Source organism: Chinchilla lanigera, unplaced genomic scaffold (assembly GCF_000276665.1).
Source record: "Chinchilla lanigera isolate Chin_1 unplaced genomic scaffold, ChiLan1.0 scaffold00060, whole genome shotgun sequence".
Lineage (NCBI taxonomy): Eukaryota > Metazoa > Chordata > Mammalia > Rodentia > Chinchillidae > Chinchilla > Chinchilla lanigera.
This window is the reverse complement of record NW_004955461.1, coordinates 6,822,022-6,835,153: the sequence shown is the minus strand read 5'-3', so window position 1 is coordinate 6,835,153 and position 13,132 is coordinate 6,822,022. Positions and strand designations below refer to the sequence as shown.

The following is a 13,132-nucleotide window of genomic DNA, read 5'->3' as shown; positions in this document are numbered from 1 at the left end:
TTTATATTAGTTATAATACCTAATACAATGGAAATGTATAAATTGTTGGTATATGTTTTTAATTGATTTTTATTGTTGTATTGCTATTTTTTATTTTAAAGAGAAAAAATAACAAAATAATAACAATGAAGACAAAAACAAACAATAAAAATGATACAGGATTTCAAAACAAAATGATAAGAATTAACAGTGGTTGTTGTATTACATATTGTTATCTTCAATGAAGTTGCTCAGATTTCCACACGTAAGAATGCAAGAGTGATCAAACAATTAAAGACAGTAACAAGTAATAAAAAAAGTTAGAAATGATACAAAGCTTCACTAGATAAGATGGTAGGAATTCAACAATTGTTGTTATACTGCATATTGTTTTCAAGTTAGTTGTTCTGATTACCAGGTATAAGCATGCAAAATTGGTCAAGAAAAAAATAGCCATTAACTGTTCCTTTCAATAAATCAATGGATATCAGCAATACACCTATCCCAGCTATCCCTGTGTATTGGTATTTTATTGTGTCTTTTTCCCAAGTACTTTTGATCCACAGTTGGTTAAGTCCAAAGACATGGGATCCATAAGTACAGAGAGCAAACTGTACATGTACACATGAATACACACTCACAATTTCTTGAAATTTTTTACTGACTGTGGGTAGGAAATCATTAACTCAGAAACAGGCTGCTGTCTCAATGCTCCCTCATAAGTTACTTAGTACTTGGTACTTTTCTCCCACGGGAATCTCGTTATAAATGGGAGCAACACCTAAGTAGTAGAGTCTCAGAGGTCGAGCTCAACTAACACATCACTGATGTCCCCTTCGTGGGGAGCCCACATCTGAACTCTTCTGTCCTCAGATCACACTGGCCACTATTGGCTATGGAGACAAGACACCTAAAACGTGGGAAGGCCGTCTGATCGCTGCCACCTTCTCCTTAATTGGCGTCTCCTTTTTTGCCCTTCCAGCAGTAAGTACCTTTGATGTATGTCATGTGGGGTCCGCCTACTGCCTGACCCATCTCAGATTTTCAGCCTCAACTTTCAACTTTCTGCACCTTAAATTCTAAGCTTTATCAGTTCACCAGCTAGTCCCTTAAACCTGGCTCTCCTGCCTCTCAGGGCTTGCCCTGTTTCACTTTGCTAGGCACCATTCCTCCAATCATCCACTCCTCCTCTATGACCTAGTTTCAATAGCGCCTTATTTAGATTGAGTTGATCACTCCCTCTTTGGGGCATAGCTCTGAAGCCATTTCTGACTCCATGCTGAAGTTGCACATTTGCTCCCTGTCTCACCTAGAAGACTGAGATCCTTAGGAGTTGGGATTCTCTCTTTTATCCATGTTTTCCCAGCACTTAGCATAGGTCAGGTTCTTTGTATATTGAAACTCCTTTCCTTTGCCCTGTCCTTTACTAATGTACATAAAAAATGCATTTCTCTCAAGAGTAAGTCTTGGCATATGATAGAATAACTTCCCCAAGGCCATGCCCAGGGAAATAAAGACAAAATAATAATAGATGGCCCTTACAGAACTTGCCATGTGCACAAATATACCAAATCCTTTACCTATATCATTATATCATCTCATTCGATCTTCATGACAGCCCTATGAGTTTGCTGTTCTATTTATCTCCAATTTCCAGATGCAAATACTGAGATTTAGTTCAGTTAGTAAATTTTCCTGGGTTGTGAAGTCAAGAGTCTCAAATCTGGCCATTTCTAATGTCTGACTCTTAACCATGGAGCTTGAAAAGAATCTTCTTAGATAATAATCCCTGCGCTACCCCTCCATCTACTATGCTGTAGTTGATGAAATTTTTCCTCTGTCAGCAGCCTTGCCTTATCTTTTTTTCCCCTAGGCTATTTGACTTTGAAGATATGATGGAATCTCAGTTTTCTCCTAAGTGAGAGATGTAGGGATATTTCAGTCTTTCTAAGACCTCTTGCATTTTGAAAAGTGTATTCTTCTATCCACTTAATCCACATGCAAGTCTGGCTGGGAAATTAAAACAAATCTCAATTCTTGACAAGTTTGACTACAGTACATGTTCCAAGGGACAGTTCAAGCTCCTAAAAAAATTTTTTTGGCATTGGGAATTGAACTCAGGACCTTGTGCTTACCAGGCAGGCGCTGTGCCGCTGAGCTATATCCCTGGCTAAAATATCGTTTTAAATTCAATGCATATTCACTGAATGTCTGTTCTGTGCTATACTTCTCACTGGGAAGTTCCAACACATTATCTCTCTATTGCTTGGTGTACTGTTATCTCATGAACCTGTGGCGGAAACTGAGACTCAGCATGATGAGAGTCTTGGCCAGCATCTCAAAGGCAGATAGGGGCTGTCAGGACTGGAACCCCAGCCTTCCTGACTTCAGGTTTATTGCACTTATCCAAGACCCCTCCCATCTCAAGAAAGAGGGATCCTTTTCCTCCTTCATCCCTTTGTCCCTTCATGCAATGTTGTCATTATGGAGCCACTGAGTCCTTCATCACCTGCCACCTTGGCGGTGGGGCTGAGGTGCTGGGGGGAGTGTGGTGGGGCTGACTGCAGTCTGGCTTTTCTCTCCAGGGTATCCTGGGCTCAGGACTGGCACTCAAGGTGCAGGAACAGCACCGTCAGAAGCACTTTGAGAAAAGGAGGAAGCCAGCAGCTGAGCTTATCCAGGTCTGTCTGCCTGCAAATAGGAAATAGGATCCCAGACAATGTGGGGGGGGGTGTGAGTGTACACATGTGTGTACCATCCACATGCACATGCACACCCAGGCAGGAGTGGGCCTGCTTGCACGTGCATTACTTGTGGGTCCCTATGGGCAACAGCCACGGTTATCTACCTGACCCATCTCTGCGTGTGATGAAGGCAACAGTCTTATTGCTGTCCCATCCAAATTTTAGGCCAAGTAAGAAATAAATGTAAGACTCAAGAATGAGGACAGCAGCTTTTCATTGCTAATGTTGGAGAAGAGAATTTTGCTTAGACCTGTGGCCGTACAGGCGTATTCTGCTTCTTACTCCAAGCTGAACTAGGGACCCATAGGGAAGAGTCAGCCTGCAGCCCTGCTGCTTAGCCAGTAAGCTACAGGAAGAAATTCAGTCTCTTCATATCTGTCAAAGATAGAGAGCTCCTAATCAAAAGACAAAGGTATTTCTTACATGTGAAAATAAAAAGCCACTCTGCCCATCTGTCCTACTCTGAAAGTGATGGTCCGCTCTCCATCCCCACCTCTCCCCTCTGCTGGCTGGGGCCAGGGCAAAAGAGTTCTTCTGACACTTTAAAGAAGTTCCTGCATCATGATTTTATGGGTTTTGGGTGTGTGGGAGCATAGTGAATAGGAAAATAGTGTCCCACCTATAGCTACTTGAATGTTCAGGGGATGGCCACGCACTTGTGAGCTGGTGTCCATTGTGGTGGGCGTCTCTGTAGGTCTGACATGGCCTGATAGTTGATGGCATCCTACATATTGACTCTCTAGGCCTGTCCCAGTTTTCAAGAGTCTGTCCCATTATCCCCTCCAAACCCTAAGCCACAGAACATCCCAGAGGTTCTAGTACATTAAAAGCAAAACCTCATTTCCCAGGCACTTTTTGCACTCAGAAGTGGCACAAAAGACATTGTCTGCTTTCTTAACTGTTTGAGAAGTCTCTGGGAACATTCTAGAAAGAGTAGTTCCTGTTTTTCTCAGGGGCTTTATAGGCTTTTCTCTCTCTCTACTCCATCTCACCGCCCTTAACCTCTTCCCAGCACAGCACCAGTTCCAACATGGTCAGGTATTTTCGTTTTCCAAAGGAGATACAAAAAACCAGGAACCTCGGCATCTGTGAAGGGTAGTTTAGGGCTCTTTCAAATTCATAGGAGTCAAGATCTTAAGCATTTTACAGGTGATATCATGTCATTCGTGCCCCTCTTTCCTTCTAAGGCTGCCTGGAGGTATTATGCTACCAACCCCAACAGGATTGACCTCGTGGCAACCTGGAGGTTTTATGAATCAGTGGTTTCTTTTCCATTTTTCAGGTAAGTGGCCACTTGTCTGAATGGTCAGGATGTGGATGGCTTTCCATCCTGTGGTCTGTGTAGTCTGTAATTGTGTCATGGCCTCAAGGTTTTCTGCAGGATGTCATTCAGGGAAGTGGGAGAATGGTTCCCAACGTGTGCTGCACATTAGCGCCCCCTAGGAGCTTCAAACAATCTTGATCTCCAGGTCACACTCCAAGCTAATTAAGTCAGAATCCCTAGGACTGGGGTCCAAGTAACACCTGGTAACACCTACCTTCAGCCTGTCTTCAAGTGTGCACTGGACCATTGTGTGTATAACCGTAGGGAAAGGGACATGGGTGAGTGGGGGTTGTGTTCAAGATGATTTTACTACCAGGCCTCCTGGTAGATGCTGAGGCTGCATTTTCAAAATATTCCCTCCATTCTAATGCACCTTAACACTTGAGACCTACAAAATGGCTGGAAGGATCAAATGAAATACAAACTTGGATGCTTGGGACACGCACACTAATTTCCAGTTCCTTTTCCCTATACATTGGCCACAGGAAGAGGTATTTTTCCCCAAGGTCTTTAATTCAGTCTTTCATCTCTAAGAACACAAAACAGTGTCCCTGGGTCTCCAGATGAGTTTTCCTGCCTTCCTCTTCCACCTTCTTTCTCCTGAAGGGTGGTCTGTGGGTGGAGGTGACAGTCAGGTTGCGGGAGCCCCCAAGATTGCTAGGGTGGCTGAACATGCTTATTCCTGCTTCTTCAGACTCTACTTCTACTCAAAATTGAGTGGATACTTTCTTAACAGCTATTTCACCCTGCCTATCAGGTAACTTCTGGCTGGTGGGGGAGGCTTAAGCTGGAAATTAGTGTATGTGTCCCAAGTATCAAAGTTCGTATTTCATTTGATCCTTTCAGCCATCTTGTAGGTCTCAAGTGTTAAGGTGCATTAGAATGGACGGAATATCTTGAAAATCCAGTCTCAGCATCTACCAGGAGGCCTGGTAGTAAAATCATCTTGAACACAACCCCCATTCACCCATGTCCCTTTCCCTATGGTTATGGACACAATGGTCCAGTGCACACTTGAAGACAGGCTGAAGGTAGGAGTTACCAGGTTCTATGCACAAATAAGAACAAGGCTCTGAAACTTGGGATATTTTGACCACATCAGCCCTATATAGAGGCCTCCAAAGCCCACAGTCTTTTTACTTGAGCTTCTAATGCAGACCACTCCTTTGTAGGTTTCACATACTGAGCTTGGGCTTTAAGCATGTGGGTAGAGTGCTGGGCTCCTAGAATCCTTGGAAGGAAACACAGAGGGGCAGTTAGTTGGCTTCTGGGTTGGGGTCTGCTCTGATGCATTTCTGTCAAGTTGTTTTAATGGGCCATAGTATGACGTATAGTGGATGAGTGGCTCTTCAGTGACCAGACTCTCAATGCTGCTTCAGTTTATCCGTTTACTCTCATCACCAGATAGTGGTAAAGATTTAAAGAAATACAAGATATTTGGGTTCTGTTGACCCATTGCCCTGTATAAAGCCTTACAGTTGGTGAGTATGACACAGATAAAATGCAAAACTTGACTGTGAACTTCAGGACCCCACAAGACCCCACAAGGCCTTTTTGATCTCTCCCACCTGAGCTCTCATTGCCCATTTGCCTCTCAAGGGCTGCTGGTGGCACATGCCACTTTCTCTCTGTCTTTGAGCCCTTTGTATGGTATGAGCTAAGCACAAGACTGGACCACAAAGAGTCGCAGGTGACTTATGGAGGAATTTAACTGATCATGAAGCCAAGATGCTGCAGCAGGGAGAGAATGATAACAATCAGATTTGTGTTTAGGGAAGATGACAAAAGGGAAAGATCAGACAAGCTCAAGATTACAAGACAGGAGGTCAGCTAGCAAATGATCACTGAGCTCAGAAAGACAGGAAATGAGGGGTAGGCCAAGGATCTGAAGAATAAGTAAAGGAGACCAATGATTTATAGAAGAGTTAGAGAGATGAATCAACTCTTCAATAAATAGATAAGCTTGGGGTTACTCCCTGTGTTTTCTGACTTGTTATTAATTATTCAGAATACTGTATAACGTATATCATTCTTTTTGCTTCTAAAATTCTACTATCATCATCATCATTATTACTTGTAGCTTACCTTAGTTTTGCCCTCATTTTTTTGAGTACAGAGGAATTACCTTTGCCACATATAAAATATATAATATGATTAACATATATAAATAATGAAACTTCAACATAAAAAAAAACAAGAGCAAAAGCACTGCAGACTAAAGGTTGGCATGCCTGCTTGGGGCTTGTGGTAGCATAAAGCAAGGCATGGGCAGAATGGGCAGGTGGCTTCCTCTTAAAAGAACAGAATGACCTTGAACTCAAAAAGAGAGTGTGGACAATCATGCTGGATGCAGAGTCAAAACGATTTCCATTCACTGTGCATCCCAAGGCCTTGGCAATAGGCCTATTCTTTTGGGTTGATTTATTATCAATAAAGAATTGTCCTGGCTGTCAGAGACTTAGAAGACTACATTGTGCTTCAGACAGCCACTGTGATACGGCAAAGGCTTTAAAACTGAGAGAAAACATTTCTTTCTCTCCTTTTTTTTTCAAGGACAAAAGTATAAAGTCACTGGAGAAGTACACTTAGCAACCATTCTGCAACAAAGCAGTCCCTTGGGAAAAGAATGTCCCTGAATTCCAGCCCACACCATATTGTTAATGACAGAGAACCAGCTGACAATGCATCGATGTACCCTCACCTGCCTCTCAAAGGAATTTTGCTTATTTTTTTAAAAAATAACAATTTTATTGAGATACATTTCACAATCTTAAGAGGATTTCACATACCATCCAGTGTACCCTGTTCAAGTGGATAATTCAGAGGCTCTGAGTATGTTCACAGCATTGGTCACTATCTAATTCCAGATGAGGGTCATTGTACTGGCAAGAAACCCTGTACTCATTAGCAGCTACTGCCTATTCCCTCTATCTCCCAGCACCCACCACCACTAATCTACTTCCTGTTTCTCTTCTGCCCATTCTGAACATTTCATGTAATGCAAAATCCTATCATACGCTGTCTTTTATGCATGCTTTCTTTCTCTTAGAATAATGATTTCAAGTTTCATCCATGTTGTAGCATATATTAGAATTTTACTGCTTTTATGGTTAAATGGTATCCCACTAGATATACAATATTATGTTTATACATTCATCGCTTGATAGACATGGGGGTTATTTCCACCTTTTAATGCTCATGAAAAATACTGCTATGAAAATTTAGGCACATGTTATTGTGTGGACATGTTTTAAGTTATTTAGCGGATATACTTCTGAGTACCATCAGCAACTCTCTGTTTATCTTATTGAGGGACCACCAGACTGCTTTCTACAGTGTCGAGAGCAGTTTACCTTCCTGCCAAAAGTGGTGAAGGATGAACTTGTGCAGTCCACTTGCAGTGATGGTGCCATACTCATTACAAACTCCCTGCTAGGTCCAGTCCTTTGCTAATTTGCAGATGTATGTTTGAGGCTAGCAGTGATGGATGGTGACATTACATTTTTCATTTTTCCTTTATTGCTACTTATAATGATAAACTCACTGTTTTTGAATTACAAAGACCTTCAGAAAGTTTCAGATCTAAACTCCATTTTATATAAGAAGAAACTGACACCTCCTAGAAGTTCTAGAAGATACACAAGACAAACTATTTATGGTGGCCATAAATGGACCAAACCCAGGTCTTCTGATCTGTAGGCTAGTGAAGAATGTATGGATTTAGTACAGTGAGTATTAGAAATCTGATGACAAGAAAATGATGGAGTAGAGAATGTAGTTTACAGTAGTAGTTTATATGTAGTTTATACCTTCTCTACAGGAATGAGGGAATCTTTTAAAAACTAGACATTGCTTTCCATCAACAGAAGAACAGGTACATTACTTGGGTCCCTAAAAGCAACAGTGGAACTGCATATCATTTAATATATTCTACAGCTACACTACCCAACGTTAGTCACTGGCCACACTGACTATTGAACATTTGACTATTACTAGTGCAACTGAGGCAATTAATTTTTAATTGTATTTAATTTGAATATAAATAGCTGTATGTGTCCATCCAAGCTGTGAAAAATGTTGGATATTACAACCAAAATAGGAGGTCGAAGTACTTGGCCAAAAACAGTCCATTGTATACCCAGAACTTATTCTTTCTTAGACCAGAAGGGGCCTATATGCAGTTGCCATTCCCTGTGCTCAAATAATATTGAATCTATTTCTATGGATGCTATCTTATTTAACAGTTAGAATATTCTAGAAGGTAAGCAGGAGTAACTTCATTTTTCATAACCTCATTTTAAAAGAATCAGGACATCACTGAGATTAATTAGCTTGCTTAATATGACCCAGATAGTACAAGAGGGAGCAAAGCGTGCAGCCCAGTTCTTAGGTTTTGGCTTTCAAGTCTGTCCCCATCAATCAACAAATGCTCAACAAATCCTAGGGCAGAGAAGGTGCTGAGCAAACCATTTCTGGGATGAATGGATGAATGAGAAGAATCTTGGGACCACAGAGCCGTACGGCGGCAGCAGGGCCCTGAGTCTGCCTGGGGAAGCCCGCCTCTCTCCCTGGTTCCTGTCCACACTAGCTATCTTGTCTTACAAGTCCACTCTCCTCCATCACTTTCTAAGAGAAGCTGTGGAGCAGACTCTGGGGAAGGATGCAGCCATTACATATAATTTATGCTTTGTTTATTTTCTTTCCCTCTTCCCCTTCTAGGAAAGAACAGCTGGAGGCAGCAGCCAGGTGAGTTTTTGATTATGAATCCCCTTCCTCCCACCACTGTTGGTTCCATATGGTGAATGATCTCTGGGTGTCCATGCTGTTCACAAGATAGCCCTTGGGGCTCACTCTCCTTGCTGAACACTAATTCCTCTGCCATTGTCATGCAGATGTAATCCAGGGCTACTAAGTAGGGATCAAAGCAGCAGCTTCTTACTGAAGGTCTTCGCTGGGCTGGGGCTGTGTCTGGAGTTCTTCATGTGCTGTCTCCTTTGGGCCTTATAGCTTCAGTGCACAATAAGCCCTCAAATCCTCCTTTGTGGATGAGAAGTTTGGGGCTCAGACTCTTCCCTCAGGGTCACACAAGACCAAAATTCAGTGAGGTCTGAATAATACTAATGGCACAGGACTGGGGATGTAGCTCAGTGGTAGAGTGCCCGCCTAGCATATACAAGGCCCTGAGTTCAATCCCCAGTACCATAAAAAAGGAACAAAATGGCTACAGATGATCCTTTAGAAAGAGAATCAGTATGATTGTATTTACAATCACCACAACTGCAGAAGTTTCCAAGTAAACCATGCTGACTGCAGATTGCAGAGATGGAGGAGCCTCCAGGTTGTCAGTATTTCTCTATCCTCCCTTCCTCCTCACCTCAGAAAATGCCCCAGTGATGGGGAATGATGGACCTTATTCCAGAGTGTAAAGAAAGAATATCTTGCAAACATTTATAAACATGTGTATCAGCATTCCCATTACTTGGACATACATGGCACCACAACTTAAAGGAAGAGAGGTTTATTTTGGGTCATGGTTTTTGGAAGATACATTTCATGTTCAGCTGGCTCCAAGGCAGAAACAGCATGGTGGAAAAAAATGATCAAAGAAAAACTGATCACCCAGTGGCAGCCTGGGAGTAGAGAAAAGGAGGAGGATCCAAAGACAAAAATACACCCTTCCAGGTCACACCCCAAGTGACCTTTTTTCAGTGAGGCCCCACCTCTTAATAGCCCATTCTGCTACTGAACTCATCCAGGGATGAATCCACTGATCAGTATAGTGCCCCCATGTTCTAATTACTTTCCAAACACATGAGACTTTGGGGGACATTCTAGATCTAAACCATAACAATATTTAAACTCTTACTGGAAAACACTGGTAAGGCCTCACAGTTGATCTCCTTAGGCATTAGGCCTCATGCTCTCCTTCTGGAACTGACAGAATGTGGGCAGAGAAAGTGACAGGAGCCTGGATTTCTTGCAAGGAAACCACTGAAAATACAGGCTTTTGGGAAATTGTGTCCAGTCTTCTTGTGGTTCCATGATGTTCCCTCTATATATAATCCATGAGGAGGAAACAATTGCAGACAGCACCAGTCAACTTCCAAGAAGAAATAGGAATCAGGCATTCTGCACTGCGTTTTCATGGGCAGAGGGCTTCTTATCTGCACCAGGCATGTCCTCTAGACAGTGTTAGAGGAGACTGTGAAGGGTTTGCTAACTGACAAAGACAGGGCCAGAGGACCTTTGCTGCAGAACCTGCAGCAGCTCATAGCTCACAGAGACATAGTGGGGGGACACCCTAAACTATCTCTTATGGATATTTTTAGAGAAACTGTAGAGCACCAAGAAAACAGGTTCACCCAATGTCACACAAACCATGAGCACCAGAGCTTCTATGATCCAGGTCTCAGGATTCCTAACAGGGTATTCCTTGTTCTCATTCTCTTGTGATCAGCCATGTTTTGAATCATATATGTCCACACTGCAAGTGACTTATTTAATCTACCATAAGAACCTTGTCTATATAGGCATGAACAAAATTCAACCAAATTGGAACTTAGGATAGTCACCACTTATCTGTAGGGACAATTCCAAGACCCCAGTAGATAGATGAATCTGCGATAGTACTGAAGCCTACATATACCGTATTTTTCTCATATACACATAGGCTAATTAGCAAAGCATAATTTAGGAATTAGGCACAATAGTAAATTAATAACAATTAATACAATACAATAAAACAATTATAACAACATCCTGTCATGAAAGTCATGTAAATATCCCCCCACTCTCTGCTAATATTTTATTGTGCTTTCTCCTTTTCCTCTAAAGGAAGTACTTAACAGCTTCTCATCAGAATATAAAAATTGTCAGCATCTCTACTCTTGTGCTTTAGGGCCATTATTATATAAATTAAAGGTTGCTTGAATACAAGCACTATGATACCACAGCAGTCCATCTGGTAACTAAGACACTGTGAACTAATGAGTGGGTAGTGTATACAGCATAGATATGCTAGGCAAAGAGATGATTCACCTCTGGGTAGTAGAGTGCAATAGTGCAAAATTTTATCCCACTACTCAGAATGGCACATGATTTAAAACTTATAAATTGCTGATTTCTAGAAGTTTCCACTTACTATCTTTAGGTCACAGTTGACTGTAAGCAACCAAAACCATGAAAGTAAAACCACAGATGAGGAAGAATTATGATACATGCAAAATGTCACCATGTGTTAGATTTGTGGTTTCCATTTAATTAAGAATCAAGTAGGTACACTTTGAGACTTCCTGGAGGCGTTTCTCCAGGAAAAGTAGCTTTCTAAAATTTGGTCATCCACATGCTTCTACCCTTCCTCTCAAGCAAACTCTACTCTGCTAAGAATGAAGAAAAATCTATTCCATGATTTCTCCTAGTTAAAGGTGTTGGATATTTGCTGGGTCCTGTTCCTCTAGGAAGAGCAAAAGGAGTTACATTATCTACTCAATCCCTCTCATCTAAGATTTGACCAGCAGTCAGGTGGACCTGACTGGTTGGCAAGTGAAATGTGAGGTGCAAAGTGCAGCTGCAGTCTGGAGATGGGACATGAAGGAAGCCAGGTGAATTATCAAGAAAGGACCCCAGTTCTTTACTCAAGAAGGGAGGGAGGTTACAACTGCGGAATGGTCAGCAATGTGCATGTACATTAGGTCAATATTTGCTGATGTTCCTTTCTCAGCTTATAATTGGCTTCTTCAACAGGTTGCCAGCCAACTGGCATTCTAATCTTGCTTCAGTATTACTTCTGAATTGTCATAGTCAGTTATTGCCTTTGTCTAATACAGGCAGCCCACATATTTGTTTATTTGTGCACCTGAGGAAACAATTATATTTTCTGTGATTTAACAGATCCAAATGTGCATTGAGGGCTACAAAAAATGTGTTAGCTTGCTGGGAGGAACTCAAGCCCTTAATTCCTTATGAAGCTATTGTTTTATAAGGGCTGTCTTTGACTGTTTTATTTTATATGGACTTGTTTGAGACACAATAAGTTAAGCTGAATTCTTATAATGACTGGGAGGCTGGCTCTGATGATGTACACTTCTTTCTAGGGGGTCTATGTGTTTAGATTAATCAGAAGCAAAAGAACCAACTTTGCCTGTGGGCTTACCAAGTACTAGACAAGTACTTTACTTGTTATCTTACTTGATACCCAAAACAATGTGGGAAACGTAGATAAAACCTCTGACCCCTCTTACCTAGTTTAGATGTGCTACTCGAGGTACATGTAGGGAGCATTCAGAACTTCCCTAATAAAGCTCCCCTATCCATAAATACATACTTTTTAAATGACCTTTTCCCCTCTGGCTATGAGTTCCTTGAGGTTAACACAATGCTTGTAATGCGGGATATACCCCATGAATCTTTGCTGATGGATAAGTGAATGACCTAATAGAAAGTATCCTACCTCTATTTCATTTACAAGGAAATTGATCTCAAGCATTCACATAAGTTACACCATCTTCAAAAACAGACATACTCAGAGTGAGCTTTTGCCTTCCTTGTGTCATATTAGGCACATTCCCTATGCAACACAGGTGGCTGATACCCTCTTTGCTATCTCTGAGTGGAGAATTGGTTCAACTAATCCATCAATACATAATCTCCCCACATATTCTCCCTTATCTCATGTCTTCATGCATAACTCAGTTCACTTCCTTTGAGATGCTGCCAGATGCTACCTCCTGAAAGTGACCTTCCCTGACCCTCCACTTGTTCTTATCATTCTTCATCCCCTTGATCCTGTTCCAAGCTTCCAAGTCCTTGCTAATACTAATGATTAGTTAATCTATTTCTTATTTGTCTCTTCCATGTGACTGAATGACTTCAAGACACCAAAAGAGAGCCTGGCATGTAGCTAGATTGCTATAGATATTAATGTAGTGAAAAACTGGATGGTGGATGGATGGATGGATGGATGATGGATGAGTGGGTGGAGGGATGGGTGGATGGATGGATGAGTGGGTGGATGTATGGATGGGTGGATGGGTGGGTAGATGGATGGATGGATGGATGGATGAGTGGATGGATGGATGGATAGATG

At 41.8% G+C, this 13,132-nt stretch overlaps 1 protein-coding gene across 1 annotated transcript in view; it reads left to right on the top strand.

Annotated features, from left to right (window-relative positions):
* Kcnq3 (potassium channel, voltage gated KQT-like subfamily Q, member 3) overlaps nucleotides 1-13,132 on the top strand; it is a 325,983-nt gene that overhangs the window by 284,706 nt on the left and 28,145 nt on the right. Inside the window, exons 6-9 of the mRNA XM_005398013.2 lie at nucleotides 853-963; nucleotides 2,565-2,660; nucleotides 3,911-4,005; nucleotides 8,767-8,793. Coding sequence (XP_005398070.2) covers nucleotides 853-963; nucleotides 2,565-2,660; nucleotides 3,911-4,005; nucleotides 8,767-8,793 — 329 coding nt within the window. The remainder of the gene's footprint in view (nucleotides 1-852; nucleotides 964-2,564; nucleotides 2,661-3,910; nucleotides 4,006-8,766; nucleotides 8,794-13,132) is intronic.